The 26,708-nt window shown below is 39.1% G+C and overlaps 1 protein-coding gene across 2 annotated transcripts in view; it reads left to right on the forward strand.

Annotated features, from left to right (window-relative positions):
* GABRB3 (gamma-aminobutyric acid type A receptor subunit beta3) overlaps positions 1-16,556 on the forward strand; it is a 224,982-nt gene extending 208,426 nt beyond the window's left edge. Inside the window, exons 8-10 of one of the 2 annotated variants that reach the window (XM_088454040.1) lie at positions 1,701-1,945; positions 16,134-16,139; positions 16,206-16,556. In XM_088454040.1, coding sequence (XP_088310166.1) covers positions 1,701-1,945; positions 16,134-16,139; positions 16,206-16,556 — 602 coding nt within the window. The remainder of the gene's footprint in view (positions 1-1,700; positions 1,946-16,133; positions 16,140-16,205) is intronic. The other variant, XM_088454039.1, reaches the window with a different exon arrangement.
* Positions 16,557-26,708: the final 10,152 nt, after the last annotated feature.

The raw sequence follows: 26,708 nt of genomic DNA on the forward strand, positions 1-26,708 counted from the left end.
TTATCGTGATTATAGTTGGCTCTAAAATTCTTTATCACACTCCGGTGCAGGATCTATTGGTTTTGTACATACTTATACTTAATACTGTATAAGCACTAGTTTGACATTAGTGTATAAGGGCTCTGAAAGTACTTTTATGATCACGGAATTGCCCATGGAGACTGCACTTTTATAACATAATACTTACAGTGCCATAACTATATACAGTATGTAAAAAGAGCTGTAGAATATACTACAATGTCCATGATATACGTCATTCTTAAAAGATGCTTTGATTAATTTCTGGCTAAATTAATATTGTTTCTCGTGATTATTGGGTTACTGGATGTCATTGTTCATTTGTTGTTTGTTAACAAATTTGCTGATTTGTCTACAAGAACAGGTCTAGTGATGCCCTAATAACTCAAATGCCCCAAGGTGCCCTAGGTGGTGCCCCTTTAAATTGGGCACATTGCCCCCATTGATTTTTACCTCAGCAGATGGAAAGTGGGACTACATCCTCTGGTCTTCAGACTGGGAGTAGAAAGCTTGACTGTGATGTTTCAACCAAGCATAATTTATTTATTTATTTACAGTTTCTTATATAGCGCAGCATATTTTGTTGCGCTTTACAATTTGAACAACATTAATAGAACAAGACTGGGTTGTAAAAAACAGACATAAAGGTAAGAGGGCCCTGCTCGCAAGCTTACAATCTATAGGGAATTAGGTGTTGATACAAAAGGATAGGTGCTACTGTACAAATTGCAAATTGGTCCAGCTCGATTGCAGAGGTTCTTGGTGAGCTGTATGATCCAGTCACACTGGAAAGTTGGCCTAGGGTCAGGAGGATGTGAAACTGAAGAGAGAGAAAATGTGATATGTGTAAATTATAAGAAGGGAGTTAGATAGGAAAGCTATAAAGGTTATGTGGGTGGTTCTGGAATCTGATAAGCTTGTCTGAAGAGGTGAGTTTTCAGAGAACACTTGAATGTTTGGAGACTAGCGGAAAGTCTTATTGTGCATGGGAGGGCATTCCACAGGGTGGATGTAGCCCGAAAAAAAGTCCTGTAACTTTGTGTGGGAACAAGTAATGCGTAAGGAGGAGAGATGCATATCTTGTGCAGAGCAGAGATATCGGGTTGGAAGATATTTTGAGATAAGTGAAGACATGTACAGTATGTTGGTGTGGTTTGGTAACTAGCTTTATGTGTGCATGTAAGTATTTTATATTGAATCATATTAAAAGCCCATCACAAACTTGGAGGCGCAGCGGCTGCACATGTAAACCGCTGGCAGCTACTTCTCCTTCATGCCAACGGCAGGTGCTCTGTGTGGGGGGATTCATGGGCGACATTAACATAATTCTGGATGTATGACATTATTTCAATCATTCAGTGTTTTAGGTGTCCCCTAATCATTGGCACCCTTTGTTTCTCTTAAATGAAGCGCAGATTCTGCCTTCAGTCTTGAATATAAAATCCCATTAGGACACTGAGCTAAAGATGTGGTAGGGGCTTCAGCTTTGTGTAATAGCGTGGGGAGGTAATATTTACATTTTAACAGAGCTGCAGTGTAAGGTTAGGTTAACACTGTATTTTTCCTTCATGGTTCATATCTGAACATTTCAGTTTTGGAGTTGAATTGTCCTTTACTTTCTCTTATACTTTATAAACAAGTATGATAATGAAGGTAATAATGAAAAATATGTTTCTTTTTAGGAATAACTACTGTTCTGACTATGACAACGATCAACACTCATCTCCGAGAAACGTTGCCCAAGATCCCTTATGTTAAAGCTATTGATATGTATTTGATGGGATGCTTTGTGTTTGTGTTTTTGGCCTTACTGGAGTATGCATTTGTCAACTACATCTTCTTTGGAAGAGGCCCACAAATGCAAAAGAAGCTTGCAGAGAGGACAGCCAAAGCAAACAATGATCGCTCCAAATTTGAAAGCAACCGGGTATAATATTTTTCTATAGTTACATGATCCATCTATTTCAGTTGTTTAACTGTTTGATTTGAATTGTATCCTATTTGAAATTCAATGCATCCTCTTTTATGTTCAGTTTGATAACAACCTCATATAGAAATAATGCAATAATATTACTCTTTTGAATGGGCCTTTTTATTTACTGTAGCTTGTGTCAGCGATTTGCCTTTGGAAAGGTGATTTCCATGCTCTGACACCATACCAGGTGGGCTTTAGTTAGGGTCTTGATTTAAAGCTTATATTTATATTGCTGCCCATTATTCCATTAAATTTTACAAAAAAAGGCATTGACACTCGATAATAGATAAAATTATTTACTTCATTATTATCATTCTTACAGCTAAATAGCATGAAATAAAACATACTATTGCTTTTACAAATCCAGATAAAGGCCCTCATTCAGAGCCTTACGCTCTGAGCAGAGCGCACGCTCTGAATGAGGGCCGCCCTCCATAATTATGGAGCGTCCTCCTGGACGCTCGTATAGCTGTGGGTCACCACCCACAGCCTATATGAGCGTGCAGTTTGATGGCCGCAATGGTCGTGACCATCGCGACCATCGCCACTGCGAGCCGGAGTATGCGGTTGAGGTTTTCAACCGCAAGGCCCGGAGTGATTTTGGCTCTAACAGAGCCAAAATCACTCCCACTGACATCACTAGTGATGTTAGTGGGCCGGCTTCTGACGGTAGGCGTTCCCTTGGGAAGGCCCTGTCTGGGAGGCACGCCCCCGGCACGCCCACCAAAGGGGGCGTGCTGTCAATCAACATCGACAGCACGCCCCCTTTGATCAGACACAACGAGCGAAGGAAAGTCCTTCGCTCGTCGCGTCTGGCGCATGCGCACGACGGAGCTCCCGCCGTCGTGCGCATGCGCAGTGCACAACATCGACCCACTTACGAGCGGACAGCCGCTCGCGAGTGGGTCTGAATCAGGCCCAAAGTTCCACACTTCTTGGTCCATCTGGACAGTAATCAGTCCACAGTATCCATATATCCCAGAAACAACTGTGGCCACAGATTTTGTGTTAATATGTAGTCTAAAAATTCCATCTTAAATATTAATATATAAGGTAGAGAGTTTGTTTTTGTTAGAGTGAAACAGGAATCAGTGAAGCAATGGTCATCACTGATAATCTCACATACTGATCAGTTGCTTACAGCACACTAGCAGAATAAGTAATCAATTAGTGCATTTACCGACAGTATCAGATGTGGTAAGGATAATACATCTCCCTGCTGCTGGTTGTGATCCTATTGTGCAGCCACCACAGGAAAATTTGTCAGCAAAGTTGTCTGTCTTTGGGTGTGGTATGAAATGTTGATATTCAGGATGTCGATATGTTCCAGATGGCAACATGTTCAGAATGTCAGAATTTAACACAGTGCCGGCTCCATGGTTTGGAGCACCCAGTGCCAGCTCTCCAAAGTGCGCCCTCACATCGTGTGCGACCAAACATGGGGGCGTGGCCTAATTACCATAGGTCACGCCCCTTATGTGACGTTATTTGGAGGCATGCCTGCATAGCATGCCTCTAAATAACATCAGGCTGGGGGGAGCCTCACTATCTGGGCTTCCCCCAGCCCTCTCCCGTCACTGAATGGATGGAATCGGTATGATATCCCGGCTGCCGCATGGCCGGGAGTTCGAATCCCGGCAGCGGCAGCCCGACAAAACAGCAGAGCCTGGCAGCGGAAGCCCGACAGCACTGGAAATCCCGATCGTGGTAAGGTAAGTATGTACTAACCTAACCCCAACCCTCCTTAGGGGTGCCTAACCCTAACCTCCCCCCCTGTGCCTAATTCTAATCCCCCCTCCCCCGCTGCTTAAACCTAAGTCCCCCAGGGGGGTGCCTAACCCTAAGTCCTCCCTGGGTGCCCTAAACCTAAGCCCCCCCCCACGCGGCTGTCCGCTCGCGGCGCCCGGCATCCGCTCGATCAGGATGCCGGGCGCCGGTCTCCCGGCGTCGGGGAAATGAGCGGCGTCTAGATATAGACGTCGGTCATTTATCCCACGGCTGGATAAAGCAGTTGGAAAGCCGGCTGCCGGGATTCCGGCAGCCGGCTTCCCGATTGTATACCGAATGGATGCCGTGCGCATGCGCACAGCATCCATTCAGACTCCGGGGTCCGGCACCGCTGCACAGCTGTGGCGGTGGGGGTGTCCAACCTCCCAATTTCACCACCCGCGGGCCACTTTGGCCCATGGGTGGAACAGCGGGATAGTACTGTCCCTCTGAAATCGGGATGTTGGTGAGGGGTGCGCCCTCTATGGGTGGTGCCCTGTTCGACTGCACTGGTCGAACACCCCTAGAGCCGGTTCTGATTTAGCATGTCGACTTTCACAATGTCAACACTGACATAATGTCGACATTGTGAATATCGACAAAATGTATACACTTACATTTAAGATTTAGCCTAACCCTAATTGGATCTGGTCCCTTTGCTTTCTCTGTTAAGCGTGTCCCAATAGTCTATTTTGGGGACTGCGGTATATAACACACTGCCAAAAGCTAATATTTTTACAGTTTGAGATAGAAAAAAATAATGCTGTCTCAGAATAGTGTTACGTATATTTACCAGTCTCGCCAATCCATGATCCTCCATCTCACTCATGCCTAGTAATGAATTCAAGTAAAATGATTGTTGTGCATGTATGACCTCATCAGTTTGCACATGTGCATTTCCAATTTAAGACATTTTTATTACTGGACATGCTTAAGCTTTTGGGCCACATACATACAGTACAGTAAATGCCACGGAACCTTCCGCCGGGGTTCTACGCAACTGGTGTGGACTCCTTCATGTCACAGACCCCCCATTTTTGCTTCGCCTTCACACAGGGTGGTCTATGTTGATAAATTGAAGCATAGAAACATTCTGTATTGCAGAGATATGCTGCAATACAAAATGTTACATACCGCAGCAGATTCACTATTTGTAACAGCCCATAGATGCTGTTCTCATCAGTTCTGAACTTGCCAATTTTAAGCAGACCCTGTATTTCCCAATGCTCCTCTTTCATGAACTTCCCTTCTAAAGCAATGGTAAGCTTACACAGCAGGGGCAGTTTGAAGATAGGAGCAAGCAGAGAATTGCTGGACAGAAAACACTGAGAGACCAGCTATTTTGGGAGGATTGATGGACCCTAGAGGGAAGATTAAGGCCCTCATTCAGAGCCGTACGCTCTGAGCAGAGCGCTCGCTCTGAATGAGGGCCGGCCTCCATGAAAATGGAGCGTCCTTCTGGACGCTCGTATAGCTGTGGGTCACCACCCACAGGCTATACGAGCGTGCATTTTGATGGCCGCGATGGTCGAGACCATCGCGACCATCGAAATTGCGAGCCGGAGCCTGCGGTTGAGGTTTTCAACCGCAAGCTCCGGAGTGATTTTGGCTCTATCAGAGCCAAGATCACTCCCACTGACATCACTAGTGATGTCAGTGGGCCGGCTATTGACGGGAGGCGTTCCCGTGGGAACGCCCCCGTCAGGGAGGCACGCCTACCAAAGGGGGCGTGCTGTCAATCAACATTGACAGCACGCCCCCTTTGATCGGACCCAACGAGCGAAGGACTTTCCTTCGCTCATCGCGTCTGGCGCATGCGCACGACGTAGCTCCCTCCGTCGTGCGCATGCTCAGTCCAGAACATCGACCCACTTGCGAGCGGACAGCCGCTCGCGAGTGGGTCTGAATCAGGCCCTAAGTTAGCTGCAAACTATGTTGTGCGATTTTTTTCAGTGGCAAAGCATGCTACTCAGTTAGAAAAGCGATTACAAATTTCAGAGAGAGAAATTGCAGCCTATAGTAGACACCTCCAGAGTAGGTGATAACTTTTTTAATAGTCCTTATTTTAATGTAAAAATGTCAAGATATAGTGTAGTACCTCTGGTATACTACTCTTGATGAGTGATGTATTTAAAGGTGTTTAAATAGTAAAATATGGTCAGTAAAGACATTTACTTTTCATGTTAATTTTTCTAAAAAGTAGAGAAACCATATGAATTATTTGGAACATGTATGTTGCATTGATAGTAAAGGGATTTTGAACTTGCAGATGGTAGTTGCAAGTGTTTTTTCCCAATATATCACTAACTTGTTTATACAAACTTACAAATCACAATAGATACAATTAAATGTAACTCCAAATACACAATCTTTTTTTTGTTGAGATACAAATTCTAGGCCACACTGGCCATGCCCTGTTTCCGAGAGCACAAAAAGGGATGCTGGGGCTGTTCTATAGCCACAGTCCGTCCCTGTACACATTAATAAATAAAAGTCGAAAAATACAATCTTGTGATACATTATAACAGTCTCCTGTACTTTGCTTTTGACCATGAAAAGCCTCCTACGCTGTCCTTATGGCCATCTGCTATCTTAATTAACACTTTTTGGGGGTTCATGGTGATTTCCCCACTCTTTCCTTAACTTCTCATAACTGGCACACTGCAGAATTAACCTATGATATCCATGACTTGACTTTTCTAATTGAATCAAGCTGATTTTATTTGCAAAATTATTATGTTTATACGTGGATTATTAAAGTAAGACTTCACAGTATGAAACTTGCGGCTAATTGGATAAGATGTCCTCTAATGGCATAGGGCACGATTCTATTCAACGCGATGTAAATAGTCCCGGGAGATAGCTCCTGGAGCTATTCAATTCATCGCGATGTTAGGTCGGGGAAGGCTCGTTCTCGCGCCTTAAACAGGGTGTATAGGCGCGATAACGGGCATTCCCCGACCTAACATCCCGGCGCGAGGCTGTTTTCCAGGCGCGAAGGGCAGAAAACAGCCTCGCGCTGGGACTTTTGTCGGATTTCTTCTCTCATCCCCGGAGGGATGAGAGAAGAAATCATTAGTCGGACTTGGCAGCGCGGTGTATTGAATAGCTCCGGGAGCTCACTCCCGGCGCTATTTACATCGCGTTGAATAGAATCATGCCCATACATTTCTAAGAACTCAACCTAGAGTGCTGCTAGGAGAATCTTTTGTCCTTCACTACTTATAGGATAAATTTGAAACTCTTCCATCTCCAAATCATACATCTTAAGGTGCGTACACGCTAGACGATATTTTGCACGATTTGGCCGATCTTGATGCATCGGAACGACAAATCGTGTAAAATATTTCCAAATCGTGAGTGTCTACTCACGATAACGATGTCGATGCGCATCCCCGCGGGTCGTACATCGCATCTTCAGATCTTGCCCACAGCAGGCAAGATCTGCCAATCTTGTTAACAAGATTAAGGTCGTTGGTCAGATCGTTTGTCAGATCAGACAGTTTATGCAAGATATCATTTGTCTGGGAGTGCAGGGGAGTTGCCGGGGAAGTCCATGGGAAATCGTTGACGTCATTGCATCTTTTGCGAGTCGTCTAATGTGCACGCACCTTTAGAGTTAACAATGGTAAGCCTAGTGATTTAGCCTACCATTTATACTGTGCAATATGGTTTATCATTGTCCACACCTAAGCTTTGTGGTGGCTCTGTTATTATTGCTATTTATGATGTTTTATTCAAAATGTATGTTTGGAATATATGGAAATATGCAGATAGTACATATCCTCTAAACATGAAAACATTTCTATAAACTGTATTTTATTACCATACATTAATGGAAAATAAACCCAACTTCTACATAAAGGAATACAGTCTAAGATCTTAAATAGTGCGGTTGAATACATGATATTAAACTACTTTCAACACAGATCCTTTTAAAATAATCATGTACTTTAATAAAGTCTAAACATATATTTTGCAAGAGTAAACAAAATCATCAGTTCAGTGGAATTTCAATTTAGTCAATACAGGCAGTGCTTTCATGCAGTTTACCATTTGAGCTTGGGTCTATCATTTAATAATAATATTGTTGAAACATTTATTTAATCAGTTCCGGTCTGATAAGGAGAAATAACATATTTTACGCTTGGCGTATTCAGGTCTGACACTTTTTTGTCAGCATTGTAAACTCAGCAGATAAGCACAGGATCTGAAGTACAGGCTTCAGTGAGCAGAAGTTAGCAGTGAATATTAATTATCCGTGCCTGCCTGATCGTCTATGGGTTCTACCAAATAGCTTAAATAATAATAAGCACAGGTATGCTCAATTTTACACATGGAAATAATTTTCTCAAAAAGAAATAGTATGTATAGCATATTTTTAGCACAGTAAACAAAAGTGTCAGTTCAGTGAACTTTCATTTTAGAAAACACATCTTTGTGCTACCAGAACCGGCATCGGAAATTGCAGCTGCTCTTACATTCTGTCCGCTTCCCCCTTATTGCAGAATACAATACAAAATCCATTCTCATTGCCAGTAAATAAAGTGGAGCCTATTCTAGTAGCAACTAAACAAACCAAAGCCTAGTCTGCTGGTTAAGATAAACAATGGACTGCTTTCATGTTTCTAACATATACAGCAGACATCTATGGGTTTATTCCTTCTGATCATGCTTATGCCCAATATTTTAAAGGGCGGTGCTTTTCTTAGCCATGTCTAGCTAGCAAAAGTATTTCCCTTTTAAATATTGAGCATAAAGCATGATCAGAAGCGCCCAGATTACAACTTGACGCTTTGTAAATAAACCCCCTAGAGACTAGTTCATAGAAAACTGTGTGATTGCTTGAGTACAGCTAAAACTCCAATGAGTTTGCTAGCATAAAGCAAACTCCCCAATTTGGTAATTAGGTTATATTGTAGTCCCAATTTTATGTCTAGAATGTCCTTGCTCCCAGTATAGTGTTGAGGGGGATATTTAATAAAGCTTGGAGAGAGATTACTGTCACTTTACAGGCTGTGTTTGAAAAATGAAATTTAGGAGCTGATTGATTGGTTCTTTATCTCTCACAATTTTATCTCTCTAGTAGGGGAGATGTACTAAGCTCTGAAAAGTGGTAAACTGGAGAGTGATAAACCACCAGCCACTCAGCTCCCAACTGTCATGTTACAGGCTGTGTTTGAAAAATGACAGTTAGGAGCTGATTGGCTGGTGGTTTATCACTCTCCAGTTTACCACTTTTCAGAGCTTAGTACATCTGGCCCATATAAGCTTTATTAAATCTCCCCCTTAGTGTAGAGAATATCTTCCAGACTGGTAGCACCTGAGTGGTAGCATAAAGCAGACATCTCAATCTTGTGGCATTGCAGAGCAAATATACCAACCTAGTGGCTAGCATAGAGCAGGTTCTCCAGTTTTTTGTTTTATACATGGCCTCCATAATGAATTTAAAATCAGTATGTTTGAATTTAATTACAAATTCAGGTACTGCCAGGGCTCATCTAAATAGTTAGTCAGGTGCATAAATATTGGGACATTGACAGAATTTTCATATTTTGGCCTCTATTCACCACCACAATGGCTTTGAAATGAAACAAACAAGATGTGCTTTAACTGCAGACCTTCAGATTTAATTTGAGGGTAGTTACATCCAAATCAGGTGAACGGTGTATGAATTACAATGGTTTCTATATGTGCCTCCCACTTATTAAGGGGTCAAAAGTAATGGGACAAACTAAACAATCCTACATCTAACTTTCACTTTTTAATACTTTGTTGCAAATCCTTTGCAGGCAATTACAGCCTGAAGTCTGGAATGCATAGACATCACCAGACGCTGGGTTTCATCCCTGGTGATGCTCTGCCAGGCCACTACTGCAAAAGTCTTCAGTTCCTGCTTGTTCTTGGGGCATTTTCACTTTAGTTTTATCTTCATCAAGTGAAATGCATGCTCAATCGGATTCAGGTCAAGTGATTGACTTGGCCATTGCATAACATTCCACTTTTTAGTTGGTTGTTTTTGCAGTATGCTTCGGGTTATTGTCCATCTGCACTGTGAAGCGCTGTCCAATGAGTTCTGAAGCATTTGACTGAATATGAGCATATAATATTGCCCGAAACACTTCAGAATTCATTCTGCTGCTTTTGTCAGCAGTCACATAATCAATAAATACAATGGAACCAGTTCCATTGGCAGCCATACATGCCCACGCCATGACACTACCACCACCATGCTTCACTGATGAGGTGGTATGTTTTGGATCATGAGCAGTTCCTTTCCTTCTCCGTAGTCTTCTCTTCCCATCACTCTGGTACAAGTTGATCTTTGTCTCATCTGTCCATAGGATGTTGTTCCAGAACTGTAATGGCTTTTTTAGATGTTGTTTGGCAAACTCTAATCTGGTCTTCCTGTTTTTGAGGCTCACCAATGGTTTACATCTTGTGGTGAGCCCTCTATATTCACTCTTGTGAAGTCTCCTCTTGATTGTTGACTTTGAACCATATACACCTACCTCCTGGAGAGTGTTCTTGATTTGGCCAACTGTTATGAAGGGGTTTTTCTTCACCAGGGAAATAATTCTTCTGTCATCCACCACAGTTGTTTTCCGTGGTCTTCCGGGTCTTTTGGTGTTGCTGAGCTCTCCGGTGCGTTCTTTCTTTTTTAGAATGTTCCAAACAGTTGATTTGGCCACACCTAATGTTTTTGCTATCTCTCTGATGGGTTTGTTTTGAGTTTTCAGCCTAATGATGGCTTGCTTCACTGATAGTGACAACTCTTTGGATCTCATATTGAGAGTCGACAGCAACTGATTCCAAATGCAAATGTCACACCTAGAATCAACTCCAGACCTTCTACCTGCTTAATTGATAATGAAATAACGAGGGAATAGCCCACACCTGTCCATGAAATAGCTTTTGAGTTGATAGTCCCATTACTTTTGGCCCCTTAAAAAGTGGGAGGCACATATAGAAACCGTTGTAATTCCTACACCGTTCACCTGATTTGGATGTAATTACCCTCAAATTAAATCTGAAAGTCTGCAGTTAAAGCACATCTTGTTTGTTTCATTTCAAAGCCATTGTGGTGGTGAATAGAGGCCAAAATATGAAAATTCTGTCAATGTCCCAATATTTATGCACCTGACTGTATGTACACCTGAGTCTAAATCTGTTTCAAAAGAGCTCTGGTGCAGTGCCCGTAGCTTTTCCTCATGCCAAGTTCCATTGTGCTTCATCTGAAACTTTGTACGTGTGTAAAATCAAGTCCTGTGCAGTTAGTCTCAGCCCAGCGTCTCTGCTATAACGTATGTGGCTTTTTGCTGCTTCTCTGATGGAACTAGTATGCAAAATTACAGTATGATACTCCTTTTAGAGTGTCTCAGTTGTGCTGTGCTTCTCGCGCCATATGGCATAAGACAACCAGTAAGTGAGGACATTTCTGTAAGATCCGAATATTGATAGTTATGAGCGAGACGTAACAATAATTTAATGGGTAGAATGGCATTAGCTGCTAACTTTCCACTATAAGAATTGTTTTAAGAGACCTTAGATACCTTATATTGTGTAGGATAACTTGAGTAGTATTTCCTAGCGGTACACTTAATCTTGCATTACTGTAATGACTGCTTGGTAAAGGTATCCGGACTATATATAGACAGTTAAAAGGTCAACAATGTCTAGATAGACACCAGATGTTAGACAGGCAATAGGTCAACTGGGACAAAAGTTTGACATGGAAGGTCAACAAAGTCAAAAAGTCAACACACAAATGGTCGACACCATTTTATTAATTTTTTTGGTTAGGGTTAGGCACTTACCGGAGGTTTAGCCAGAGGGTTAGGGTTAGGCACTTACCCCGACAGTTAGGCACCAGGAGGGAGGATTAGGGTTAAGCAAGATAAGGGTAAAAAAAGACAATTGTGTCGACCATTTGTATGTCAACCATTTTCGTGTCAACCTTTTGACACCGTCGACCATGTGTACCTGTCGACCTTCAATGATGGTCTTTACTGTGTCGACCTTCTGTCCCTGTCGACATATGGCCTATCTAACATCTGGTGTCTATCTAGACATTGTCAAGTTTTTAACTATCTTTTATACCAGAACCTTGGTACAATATTAGAATAAATATATTTATTTTATGTACTTAATGTAAGGTTAAGGGCAAAGATGAGAAAAACATTTGAGGCTTTCGAAAACTACTTTTAGATAAATACTGTAACCCCAGAAATGAAGTTCAAAATGTAATCATCTAATTATTCTGTATGGGTACAGAATATGGGTGCTGCCATAGCAACAGCTCACTGATTGACTCAGATTGGTCTAACTCTTAGCCAATCAGCGCTGTACAGCAGTGCAGAGAACCACATGGAAACTGTCATTCGGGTTACTGTTCTGTATATAAAGTACAGCATGTTCGTCGACTCAGAAAGTGTATTTATTTTTCCACAAACTTTGAAAATGGTGTTTCTTCTTGTCATTTCCTCAACAAGAAGAGTCTCAAAGTTGGAAGCATTTTTTTCTAGGTATCTTTTGCTATGAGGATAGGGAAGTCTTGATTACAAAATATGAACATTATTCTATAAATAGTCTGGATGGATAGTTGTGTATCATCTAAGAAACCAAATTACAAGGTGTGGCTAGTGAATAACGAGACTGATGCTATACTCGTAATTTATGTGTAATTATGTTAAGTACATTTTAACTCTGTTCCCCTTTTATGTACTCCATTTCTGCATCCACACAACACTGCATTCTTATTTTCCATTGATCAAATCAGTGCTATAGCTCATTATCTGTCAGCTGTCTCAAAAGCTCCTTCATTTTCTTATTTACCTCAGTGACTTGAGTACAAATTTGACTTTAAGGAAAAGAAAGAAGTCACACGATTCTAGGTCTGGTGACTATGGAGGGTGTTCTAGCACTGCAATATGTTTCTCGGCCAAAAACTTCTTCACAGAGAGCTGTGTGGGCTGGTGCGTTGTCCTATTGGAAGATAAAACCATTTTCCCACAACACTGGCCTCTTTCTTCTGATTCATTCCTGCAAAGTTGCTAGAACATTTTTGTATTAATGTTGAGTCACTGTTGTGCCTTCTGGTACCCACTCTCCCAAATAACACCATTGATATCAAAGAAAACAATCAACATTGGATTTTTCATTCTTGGTGATGATGGTATTTGGTGGTGCATGGACTTGTGTTTTGTCTCAGGATTGTACTGGATGATCAATGTTGCATCACAGGTAATAACATTATCTAAAAAAAAGCGACTCTGCTTGAATTTGTATCTAAATGTCTTTACAAATTTGCTTTCAATTTTCTTTCTGCTGAGAAGCCTTGGAACCATCTGAGCACAATCTTTTCTAATGTTAAGATCTTGATGCAAATATTGCCTAATAGTTTCTTTGTCGATTTTTACCATTTCTGCTTTCGGATGCTGAGTTGGTCATTTTGAACAAATACTCTAAATTTTTCCACGTTTCCTTTTGTTTTAGATGTGCAATGCCTTTCACGGTATTCATCATCTTTGACATCCTCACAACCATCACTAAATCTTTTGTGCCTCTAAAACACACACGCACGTGGCATGCAATCTGCCCCGTAAGCCTCCGTTTGCATACAGAAAGATTCAGGGGGCATTTTATTCAGTTTAGCTAAAAATTTTAAGCGTACAACTTCGCCTTCGCTCTACCTTTGAACTAAGCATTTGTACGACACACAGTAAAAACACGACTTCTTTGAACGCTGTGTGACAGCAAACTATCTATGCAAGAAGGTTGAAATTTGCTAAATCATTTTGGGATAGTCCAAGGTCAGTGTTCTCTCACTCCCTTTTAACTCATGCAGTATGGTTTATTTTTTACAAATACAGTCTCGTTATTTAACAGCCACACCTCGTATTTCTAACTATAAAGTTACAGTAAGTATTTTTCTAATGGTATAAACACTGTCTAATCACCATCAGTATTAAGGATGCAGAACTCTTTCTTTCCAGTCCTACCCAGCATGTATTCTGAACAATAAGTCACAATTAGGTCCAGAGTATAACAGTTCTATTTCTATATAAACTGGAGTTTGAAGTATGGATCCTCAGTTCATTATCTATATATTGTGCAATCTTGCTTATAATGGTAGTCTCTCCTTGGCTACTGCATGTACTCTGCCAAAATGATCACATGGTAAGGGCTTATACATACAATTTCCTTGTTAAGTGTAATTTACAAGTATCTGAGTTTTGTCACTTACAGTATGACACTGGGGAGGTATCCATCTTCTGCAAGTACTGGAACAGTTTCAGGAGTCACCTCTCTCTGTAGTTTTCTTTGTAGTTGTTATCCCAGCTGTCTCTGTGATACGATGATTTTTGGGGAAAAAAAGTTTTTTCTTTTGAGTGCTGCTTTATATAAAATACTATTACATAAATAAATATTCCTATATAAAGTCTAGTTTTCCATTCTTATATGTTTATACTCTAAATGGTAGGGCAAAACAAGAATTTACAATATATAAAGCATTGTAAATCTTATTTAATACAAATGTACTCAAAAATCAATCTTTTGCAAAAATATTTCTGAGATGTTTTTGCTTAAGTTTCTTGGGGTTTCTGGTGTTCTTTTCTTACAGCATGTGAATTTGATACTGTTTGCTACAATTCCTCATTCCTACAAATTGTTCTCACAGGGTATCAGATGGCAGAGGGGGAAGAAGGAGATATCTCTAAACACAGTGGCTGACAGACAGTCAGTCTGCTTCACATAGCTCTCAGCTTGTCATGTTTAGTTAAGGGACTGGGGTTATGAAAATGTATCTCCAAGGGATGTTCTAAAGCATATTTGCTACTGAAGAAGTTGAGAGTCACTCAGTGAAACGCGTTAAGCAAGGACTACAATTCCCAGCAAGTTACCGTGATTGGATATCCCTGCACTGTACTTTAAATAACCAAGATCTATATGAATTACAAGTAACCTTATCCAGCCCAGGACTCCAGGAAAACAACACAACCTTTTGCGAGGACATCTTGCTTAAAACCTGATGAGACCTACTATGGACTGGTACACTAATTCCATCTATATTGGTCTGGCCAACCTTACATCTAATAATTGATTCCTTAAACATACGGACAATAATCTGCAGATTTACAGTATATTTGGGACTCCACCCTGGGATAATTATCGCAATATATTTATTTGATCAATGCTGCTATCTTAACCTTTTCCAATTGGTATTTTTATTGTGCTATATATGATATTTTTACTTATTTCTTAGTTTCATTAAAAGTATATTTTTTATGCCTGAACCTAGTCGCATGTATATTTTTTAGTCTGAGCGCTGTATTTAGTAGTTTAGTTTGTTTTTTATGTTCCAAAGCTGCCTGCTTTCGATATTGTTTGCCATGTGGCTGTGGTTGTCATGGTAGTCTTGCAACTAACGAAAATGTACAGAATTAAATTAATTAATAGCAATGTGAAGAAACAGACCAAGGGAAAATTATCAATAGCAAATTTCTTATTGCAGCCAGATACATTGATTCTTTCATGGGATTGCTGCTTTAAGAAGCAGATAATAAACAAAATAAAGGTATAACTTTTTACGGATAGAGTGGCATCTTATTGGTTTGAATCTATGAAATGCAGTCCTCTGGTGCCGAAAACCATTCATCTTGTCATCCTTTCCCCCTCCGTTAAAGCTTTTCATTTCAACTGCAGTCTCCAAGTACTGTATATCAGGTTGTTTTGGCATCAACTTGGAAACAGCACCCAAGAATTAATCCCCACACAATATTATCGTCACCTTAACTCCTTAACTATAAGGGTTAACAGCAATAGTGTTGCCATTCAAGTTCTAGGTTGCTGAAACCTAATGTCATACTTGCTGCAGGCTCATATATGTATATGATTTATGTTCTTTTTAAATATCCTTAATACAGGTTACATTATGATCTAAATAATACTTCAGCAACACTTACTGTTTGAATGAGGCACTCACTCCCTGTGAAACACCCATGTCTGTAATGTTACTAAAACTATTCTGTGAACAAGATCATCAATAGTGGTGTTTTACACCGACAGCAAAAGAAAACAAATAGTCCTGCATACAATATGTCATTCTATTTTTTTTGCAGGACAATAAAAATGTAGTATGTGAAGCATGATTTGTTTATACAGTCATGAATTATACCAGCAAAACACACTTTGCCATGACGATAATAATAAATATGTGAAGCCGAGATTAGATTGCAGTGCTGGATTAAAATGCATCAATGACAAAATATAAATATACTCTGAAGTAAAATAGACCTGTGATATTGATCAGTACAAATTATAGACTTTTCATGACCCTATTTTCTAAGCCTTACTTATTTTCAGATGACAGGTCCAGGTTTTTATGAGCTAAGTATAATTCCAATACTGTAATTCACTCAAGTTTTCTTTATATTCTGTTAAGGTGGATGCTCATGGAAACATACTGCTCACAACACTTGAAATCCATAATGAAGTCACTGGGAATGAAATTACAACAAGTGTGACCGACGTTCGAAATTCAACGACATCTTTTGACAACTCAGGAATTCATTACAGAAAACAAAGCGTAAGTCGAGATGGACTTGGGCGCCGCACAATGGACAGAACTACTCCTCATGGCAAGAAAAACCATTTGAGGAGAAGATCCTCACAGTTAAAAATTAAAATCCCGGACCTAACAGATGTGAATGCTATAGACAGATGGTCAAGAATGATTTTTCCTATCACTTTTTCTCTCTTTAACTTAATTTACTGGTTATACTATGTTAACTGACGAACAATGCCTATGAGAAGTCAAAGAATATTTATTTTGTGGATTGTATGCAATGAAGGAGAAAAGTAATCACCTGCATACACTATACTGATATGAATGTATGTGCACGCGGTTTTCAGCACTCACACATGTTCATATGAGTTGAGCAAACATATTCTGCGGCTAAGGACAATTTTTCAAGAAAAAGACACAAGGACAATTTTTAAGCTTTGAACAATGCAGATCTTCCTTGAAAGAAGGACATGCCTTTGGGACTTTCCACATACTGCTTGAGATACACATTTAATACTTTCTGATATGTCAAGAATGGGATATTAACCATAATTTTTTTTCTATCCACATTAAACTGTCAGATCTAACACCATGGTCATTGACTCACCTGCAATGTGCTTCATTTAACAATGTTGCATATCATGAACATTTTTATGAGCACATTTTCTTTGAGGGTCTTCTTTCTCTTTCTTTCATCCTGACGGACACTCCATATTCTTTTCTCATGTCATTGCCATCGGTTTTGATAGCACCTGGTACTGAAAATTTTGTTACGGCACATAATGAAATACAGTTATCGTTCAGACCAACAGTGTCTGGGAACCCACATGAAAGCACTGACCCTGAACAACTTTGTGTATTCTCATTTGTATGTCCTACATATTTTACAGTACAGTATATTTTTCCATGTAGACCAGTTGTAATTATCATTAGAAATATCTTATTCCTTTCAGCCACAATTTTTAAAATACAGTGGAGGTCATTTATGAAACAAAAAATAATAATGCTGTGAAAAAATACATTTTTGTTTGCTGTTGCTGCGCCTATTTTGTGTAAAAACATTTCTAAACCCTAATTTGCATTGTAATCCAATTTTGCAAGTCAATTATTCTTAGAGGAATTTTAATTCTGACTCACTCCTCAAAGGAAGCATTGGGCTTTTGGTCCCAGGCTTTTGCTCTAGCCCAATCCATATATTACCAGAGTTGTGCATTCCATAAAACAATGCAGAGACTATTTTCTATGAACATATCTTTCTTTAGAAACAATATTAATGCCACCCGTGGTGCTGCAGAAGCAGCAAGTACCATCATCAAATAATAAGTCACCAACTTACAGTATATAAATATGAGCTGAAAATAAAGGCATGTTAAACAAATTCACTTGCACTTCCAATTATCCCAGGCACTAGATTTTTGACGTGATGAAGTCACAAATGACGCTTTTGCAAAGTAGTGTAGTCCATATGTACATGAAACAAAACACCAAATATATACAATAGTGTAATGTCATTGTAAAATTTTCACTCTACGTGCAAATTTTTTTCAGGTATAGGTGAAATAGTCCTCATCCAAAGGAGTCGGGTATCCCGAACTTCTGAATAGAACTCCCACACGTGTGAAGAGTAATTCACACTTGTGCAGACTATTACATGTATGCTTACTTGTTAAGAGCTGGTGTTAAACACATAAAGGTTTCTTTGTGTAATTCTTCAAATCTTCCACATAGTCATATGTACAGTATACACATGCGCTCCATCCAATTTAAAATGAAATAAAAAAATGGACCAATTTGTAATGGTAAAAAAACATATGGATTAATTTATTGATGAAAAAAAGTAGGGTATAGGCATTTATAACATAATGATGGAATACATGCACTGAAGAAGATGGAACCTAGGTAAATTCATTCAGTGAGCATGGACTTAGAGATACCGTGCCAAACATGAACCCAAACCCCAAAAAATTTGCACGTGAAGTGAAAGTCTTCTAATGATATTGCACTATTGTATATATTTTGTGTTTTGTTTCAGGTACATATGGACTACTGTACACTATTTTGCAAAAGTTTCATTTGTGACTTTATCACGTCAAAAGTCTAGTGCCTGGGATAATTGAAAGTGCAAGTGAGATCGTTTAACATACCTTTATTTTCAGTTCATATCTTTCTTTAGACAAGTTGCCCCAAAATGTTGACAAAATTTATTTTCAATTCAATGATTTTTCCTGTGCGGGTCTTCAACTTCTATTTTCTGTCCTCAAGGGCAAATAATCTTTTGAGGAATATTCTCAGATTTTTCTTTTACTACGTCTCAAACCTACATGGTTTGTAAATTGAAAAAGTCAGTGTAAAACGCTACAAATTATCACAATTTTGACCACCCCTTGTAATCACCAGTGCACTTCTCATTTAGTCATCACATAGCTACTCAGGAAAGAAAGGGGACCACATGACTTGTTTTTAAGTGTGTTTATTTTTGATTTGAAGAATTTAGGTACATTTGCAGAATTCTGCTTATAGATTTATATTATGCAAGGTTATGAAACAAAGGATGTAATATGTAGATCTCATTTTAACATATTGTCCAACAGGAAAAGCTTGTTTTAAATTTGATTCAGGAGCTTAATTGAGACACGCCTCTTTCTACCCAGATTTGCCCCTTGACCAGAGCACAAAAAGTACCTCTCCAAAGGATGTTCTCTAACAAAGCATATCCTATTGCATATCCACCTAAATATAGTTGCAACTGGTGCAAACACACGTCTGATGTCACCAACAGCTACTGTATGCTATATATTTGCAGCATTACATTGTTTCATAAATGACACTTATTGATATACTGTACAGTGGGTGATATTTAGCAAGCACTATAATCGGTGTAGAAAGCTTACAGTAGACTAACAATCAAATCAGTTTAGTGGAGTGCAATAGAAACTAATGTATATATACTATTGTTATGTCGAAATAAGCAGCAAGTGCCAATAAGGGCACAAACTGAATTTTGCCCAATGCATTTTAGAACAGATTTTATTCAGATTGTTAAAATGCTGAAAACAGAAGCATCTCAGGATATTTGCTATATGATATCTTAATGTATTTTATTAAAAAATACAGTCACCCCTTCAAGCATTCTTATTATACTGCATGCAAAGTTAAGATATATTTACGTAGAATGCACATATACATATAATTTATCAATGTATTATTTTTCTTTGTGCTTGCTATTGTGACAGCATGCCTTCTCAGATTTTCTTTTGACTAATATTTTAGATATAAAATTACAATGCTAGCACATTTAGTCACTTATATACTTTTTCTTTATACATTAGTTTTAATAACCCCCTCCAATATGTTGCATGGTATAATCATAAATGATACTTTAGAGCACAATATATCTACTTTAGGTAAGACCGATTTGTTTAATATGCAAAAACATCAAACAGAGAAACATCATTTACTTTTATTTAAAACATTTTCAAATTCCCTCACAAAATAAAAAAATAAATATATACATTTTTTTAGGCTGATGATAAAGCTGCATCAATTTCTGAAACGTTAATATTATTTACTTTTTATCTAATCTTGCTATTTCTAAAAAGAAGATAATATATATATTTTTTCTAAGCCACGTTTATATCACTTACATCTGATAAAATTAGTGTTCTCTGTTGTAAAAGTGATGAAAGATTTTATGTTTAATTATTTTAAATTTGGCTAAATGTTTACACTAATTTTGTTGTTGTTGTTTTTTAAAGATGTGCTCCAACATGGCATTGCTTATTATTCTACTTACATATTATAATTGCTGAATTACTTAATGTGTACGCCATTAAAATAATTTGTGCCAGGCACATGAATTTTTGCTTCCACTTTGCATCTTAAGCCCTTTTCAACAGTAACGTTTAAATTAATTTTGTTATTGTGGGGTAAAAATGTAGTTAATAATTACTTATGTAGTAATTATTTCTTGAAAGGTATTTTTGCCTCTTTTCCATTGATTGCCCAAATATTAAAAATGTTGTGGGATACAACAAAAACTGTAATAAAAAAAAGACTTAAAAATTTAGAATTTAAAAAAATTAATTTGCGTCTTATGTACAATACAGTAAAATTATAGAAAAACAAAAGGTTTCATGCGATACAGGTATAGTGTATTTTATCCAGAAACTGTTGTTCAAAAACTTCCAAAATACAGAATGAAAATATGGGAAATAATTGTTGCTGCTCAGTGATAATGTCATAAACACACATTTGACAATTGTTTCCTTCAGTCTTTTTGAGAATCCCGATTGTAATTCAACAAGGTGAGGAATGCTTGGCTAGGTATAATACGCCATATAGCATAAAACCCTACAGTATGTTCCTAGTATTACAGATGGTAGTTTCACACTTGAACTGTAACATGTTGGGACTTTTAATTTATTGTATACTTGGACATTGGACCCTTTTTGGGGGGGCTCTCCTCTCTCCCCCCACCCCCCGTCACTTGCCCTGGCTGTGATTTCCTTTGGCCAGCTACCTGCCTCGCCATGGCTCAACCCTTCATTCTGTCCCCCTTAGTGTGGGAGCCTTTGACAGGGACGGGGGGTATGGGTCTCCTCTCCCACTGGGCATGTAGATCTCAGGACAGTGTATAGCTGTTATATAGGTAACTGGTGAAGGTGGTATTTTTATGTCTTAAGTTATTTTTATTGTATTTATTTAGTAATGTTACATTATTAAAATTACTAAGCACATGTTGTGGCTTTTATTAGCATTGCCAGTCCATGTTGGAGCACGGCTTTAGTAAATGTGTAGTGTTCCTTCTTCTTATTACTGTAATGGACCTGAGAAATATGTATGAGGTATTGCAGGAGACAGAAGTTGTCAGTTATGGATGCAGAGTTTTGTTTCATTTTGCAGTAAAACATTCTGATTTTGTTAAACCATAATGCTATATATTTCATTGTAATTGCATTATAAAATATCCATTTTAGCACATATATTTTTCAGTATCTTTTGGTTTTCGGAAAGAAAATCTGATCAATATTAAACAGTTGAATGATTTTTTTATTAAATAAACTGTATATAAAATTGTCATTTGAACTGGTGTCTAATGTCTTTGTAATAAAATGGTGTCAGGCAGAATTCTGTTTATTGCCATTATCATATATATTGTACAAAAGATCACATGATATTATATAACTCTAGAAGGGTGTATACTGTACAGGCAACATAGCAAATTTACTTTACAGAAATATATAACTAAAAATAAAAAGTAATAAAACAATTTTAATAATAAACCAGTGCATTCAAATTGCACAGTTGCAGTGATCTACTAAGTTGACTGAATCACAGTAATCCTGCCTGTAGCAGATAGCAAAAGTTGTAACATATATCACTGTAGGAATAAATCAAGTAGTGATAGTAAGCATGGTAACAATTTTGTTCTAAGTAATAATGTAATGGTGCGTACACACGTAGCGATCTGCCAGAGATACGATATCGCTGGCAGATCATTATGCACCCTCCCTGGTATGCTGGATGATCAATACTGATAATCCAAAACACCACCATAGTGCTGGCAACTTACTATAGGCGGGTCCCTATAGTAATTTGCTCGAAATCGAGCAAGTTGACCGGCACACACGGCCGATGGACGATATCACTGGTCGATAGTAAGTTGGTAGGGACCATTTAAAAGAACGATTTGAAAGATATCGTTATTGTTAAATCGCTACATGTGTACGCACCATAAGTGTCAGCTACAATATACAGTATTGTCCTCTTTAAGAATAAGGGGTCTATGTACTAAGCCTTGGAGAGAACGTTTTATGGAGATAAAGTACCAACCAAACAGCTACTGTCACTTTACAAGCTGCGTTTGAAAATTTACAGTTAGGAGCTGATTGGTTGGTACTTTATCTCTATCCACTTAATCTCTCACCAGAGCTTAGTAGATAGACTCCCTTAGTCCTAACTATCAATAATCACAATTTCTATTCACCAAAAGTGGAGTGATCTATCATAAAGGGGAAGATCTTGGTGTGGTTTGGGAGGTGGGGATCCAAGGGCATAGTCTATAATGTCCTGTTTGTTAGTAATCTGCACTCAAGTGATTGCGTGAATACCTGGATATAATGTAATCATTCCATTCGTAATCCACATGATGGTTAAATAACACATCTTGATTTTTAAATAACAATTTATTAAGATTAAGCACACATATGATTTTTTTTCCAACATACCAGGGTAAGTAACAAAAAAAAAGTCACCTGAAAAATCACCTGACATGAATATTTGAGCATTTTTGGCACCACGTTACTATGCTTGTATGTACTTTCTCCCACTGGCAGTCATCTCTCACTCATCCCCATTATTGATATAGCAGTAACACCATTTGACAGGGCTTGAGGTCAAAATGTCGACATTCAGAATGTTGACATGGTCTGAATGTCAACATGGACATTATGTCGACAGTCAAAATGTCGACATTGTCATAATGTAAACACGCACACCCACACAGCACTGGTCACCACTCCTTCGCTTTTTTTCACACTAGGCCCTTGACCCTTGATCACTTTCAGACCCAGGTTCATGTGGTCCTGAGTCTGGCCCTGCAGATGACCAGAACTTGATGCCTAACCAGTAATACAAAGTTGATCCTTACAGGGAGGTACTAACCTTCCTACAAGTGGGTTTTTAGTCCTCTACTGCATTGTCCCTGTTAGTCTTCACCAATAACTAACCAATTCCGGAACCTAAACTGTTTTATCTATCCAGTAACTGAAATTATGAGAAATTGGGGCAGTTTCTAAGACACACGCAGCAGATTTTATTGGCACTCGAGTTTTATGCAAAAACCTCTACAAACTCCTCTCTTGTGTACATTCATGTGACCAAGTTTAATATATCCGAACAGAATAGTCCCCACAGTCTCCTACAGAGGACCCTCTTTGGGGGAAATTCAATTCAAAGTGATGGATGCAATGTGCCGATCTGGAATGACACATCGTACCTGCCATCAGTACAAGTTTTTCCTCACAACTCATAGATAACTTGCAATGTCGGTACAACTGCAGATGTCCAAAAAGTTTGCTGCCACGGCACATAGCTTTATCTGAATTCCCCCTTTATAACTATAACTGGCACCTGTTCCAGGGGTATAAGTGTCTTTATAAATATTGCAGATGAGGACTAATTATTAGAATACTCAGTTGTTATCAGACAGTGACAGGTGACTTTGACTGTTCTTGCTGATAATGGGATGGGGAGGATTATCCATGGTGGTCTTTTTATTTCATTCACTAACTTGAATAAACACAGTGTGTTACTGTAGGTGTTAGAGTCCCTTGGTGCAGTCTCAGCAGTCTCCCCTTAGACTGAGGGGAATTCCAATAACACTCACTCAGAAGATGGCTGCCTGATGCATCTACTTTCTCCACAGCTCCTCTCATAAACTGCATGGTCTGAGATGGATTTTTGATGGGACCTGGTCTCTCAGAGGTTGACTGTTCCTTGCTGCTCCTGCCCTTGCTTTCTCTTCCCTTCCCTGTGTGCAACTACTGTGTTTCAGGTAAAGGCTTACTCTACCTGCAACTGTCCTGTCAGCCTTGAGAGATATCCATCTCCTCACTTCTCTGCTTTCCTCTCACAACTCTATTGAATTGCTTCTCTTAGGTGACACTACAAGTTTTCTCCTCTCTTAAATGTATCACAACTTTGCTCCTTACTCTCACAGCTCTGCTTCCTGTTCACTCTTGTAACGCTGCTCCTCCTTACTATCACAGCAATTCCCCTCTCTTACTGCCCATTTTTCACTTTGTCTAGTTACCAGCAATTTCCCACTTCTCTCTGTCTAGGGTCAACAAAAAGCATCAATGGTTTGCCACCCATGGAGGAGAGCCAATGGTTCTCCCCTTTCGATGGCTGAGAGGCAGCAATAGATATTTTTTCCCTCAGCACAGGGAATAGAGCTTTGCCACCCCACAATGCTACTCCCCCTATCGTGATTCACAGTAGAGATGTCTATCGATGTGTGAAAACCATTGATGGTTTAATGCCAACAATGTTAATCATCAATGGTGGCAATTGATGGTTAACTCACCAATGGACATCCCTATCTCTGACAGACATTCAGTTCTCTCACTTGGGCACATTTTCGTCCTCTCCTATGCCAGGAAACATTACAAGGACCTTTATCACTCCTCCCCTCTCTTCATTCACTGGTCACAGAGTTCTGTATCACTCCACCTGCAGTGATCTAATAATGCTGGATGGGAGTGTTGCATTTACAAAATAAAAAAAAATACATTCCAAGGAAGGTAAAATAGTTTCCTGGCTGTTCTTTACATCAGCAGTCTATGGGCGGAATGTACTAAAAGGAAAATGCATCCTAAACTTCACCGCCGCCGAATTCCCCAACTTAAATTTGTTAGGCAACGCCATCTATAGATGGTGTTGCCTAATAGAAACCTATGGGTTCTCTTCGCAATGTTCCCTCAGAGAGAGCCAAATGGATCCCTCCCAGAATCCCATGCAGCGTGAGCGTGAGCGGCTGCATGTGCAGAAGGACTGCAGGGTTATAAACACGGAAGTCCTATCATCGCAATTGCTCATTTTGTAAGAACTGTTTTTTGCGATTTTAATAGCATAGCGGTGTTATTAACGTCGCTATGCACCCGATAAGAGGTGAGATATATTGCATCTAAAATGCGATGCATAGTACATCCCACCATATGACTGTCTGGGTCACAATATAGTTCTGGAGTAAACTGCTAATAATTCAAGTACAAGTACATCTTGGTTATTTCTCCCAGCATATGGAGATCATATGCTAAACATAATTTCATGCTATTCCTCTGTACAGCTAAGGGAAATATTAAGGAATTGTAACAGGCTGTTATGTATAGTTATTTGGACCCGACCACACAACCCAAGATTTAATATCCTGCTCTAGTTACATCACCCCCTATATACATAGAGGACTATTGTACCATCGATGGAAAACCACCGATGGCCATCCCTACTCAGAATCAGCCCCACAGTGTTCATGGTTAGCAATACCTTCACTATAGCTATTGTATATGAACAGTTTTATATATCCATCTCTTGATATTCGTCAATCACACCCAAACAGTGCAATGACTCGAAGTAAAGACTCTTGTAAGTGTATTGCATTAAGTAATGTTATCATTTGTAAAGTGACTGATGTACAGTAATTATATAGCCACAGCAGCTAGTTTTGGGGCCAGTTCTTGTAAAATTCAACAGGTGGAGAATAGAAATTATGTTTGCATTTATCTCAGAAATGACATTACTTTTGTTTTGCCCAGGATTGGATTTGAATCTTATATTGGGGGGCCTATTCATCATCACTTAATTTTCACAAAAGCAGGTGAAAATGCACATTTTCACCTGCAATTGTAAAAATTAAGTTACCAGGCCATTCATCAGGAAGGTAAAAGCAGGAGATATCACAGATATCTCCTACTTACCTTCCTTTTGCGAAATGACCCGCTGTCCCCATACACTAGTATGGGGACAGAATTAATCAGGCTCCGAAAATATAATATTTTCGAGTTTGACTGCGGGAGCATTTGCCATCTTCAGATGGCGAATGCTCCTGCTCCAGGCTCGCAACCCACTCCTTATGTGAAGGAGTCCCAAGTCATGAAAAGGGCTCCTTCCGCTGGATGTTGGGGCTCTTGTGCGCATGCGTGACCTGTAGGTCACGCATGCGCAGTCCCGTCACTGCTCAGCTGTCACCGCGCTGGATAAATGATGAATTGCGCCGGTAGCCACAACGAGTTAGAACTGTTCGGACCCTGAGAATTAACATGATGAATAGGCCCCTTAGTCATTATTTTATAGATGATTTTAAGAAGAGTAAAATATTAAGATATTTACATGGTGTGAACATGTACAAAAATAACACACGCATCACAATGAGATTTACCATTCATAAAGAAAATTAAAAATGTATTTTCTTGATAAATGTTTCAGTGTGAAGATAGTCAAAGGCAAATAACTATATTTAAGTAGTTTTCCTATATCAACACAAAGTAGTTATTTATTTAATGCATACTCTCAGAAATTGTAGCCTGAGTACATGGCACAAAGCTAAGATAAATCTCCATTCAAACCATATAGTTGACAGCTTTGTTAGCTGAAAATGAACCAATTTTGTCTCTGAAGCAATTATTTCTCCGAATAAGTCTCCAGAGATATTTTCTTTGTCACGTACAAGAAAAAGGAGCAATTATGCTCCCTAAAAAAAACGCTTTTTGTGTGGATATGGTCTCCTCATTTGGAGTTGGTCAATATACTCATACAGTTTACTAGTTTTCTATATATTTTTTTTGCATTTGTGGGAATATTGTAGATACAGTATATTATGAC

This window comes from Taudactylus pleione, unplaced genomic scaffold (genome assembly GCF_031769625.1).
Source record: "Taudactylus pleione unplaced genomic scaffold, aTauple2 ptg000609l, whole genome shotgun sequence".
NCBI classification, from domain to species: Eukaryota; Metazoa; Chordata; class Amphibia; order Anura; family Myobatrachidae; genus Taudactylus; species Taudactylus pleione.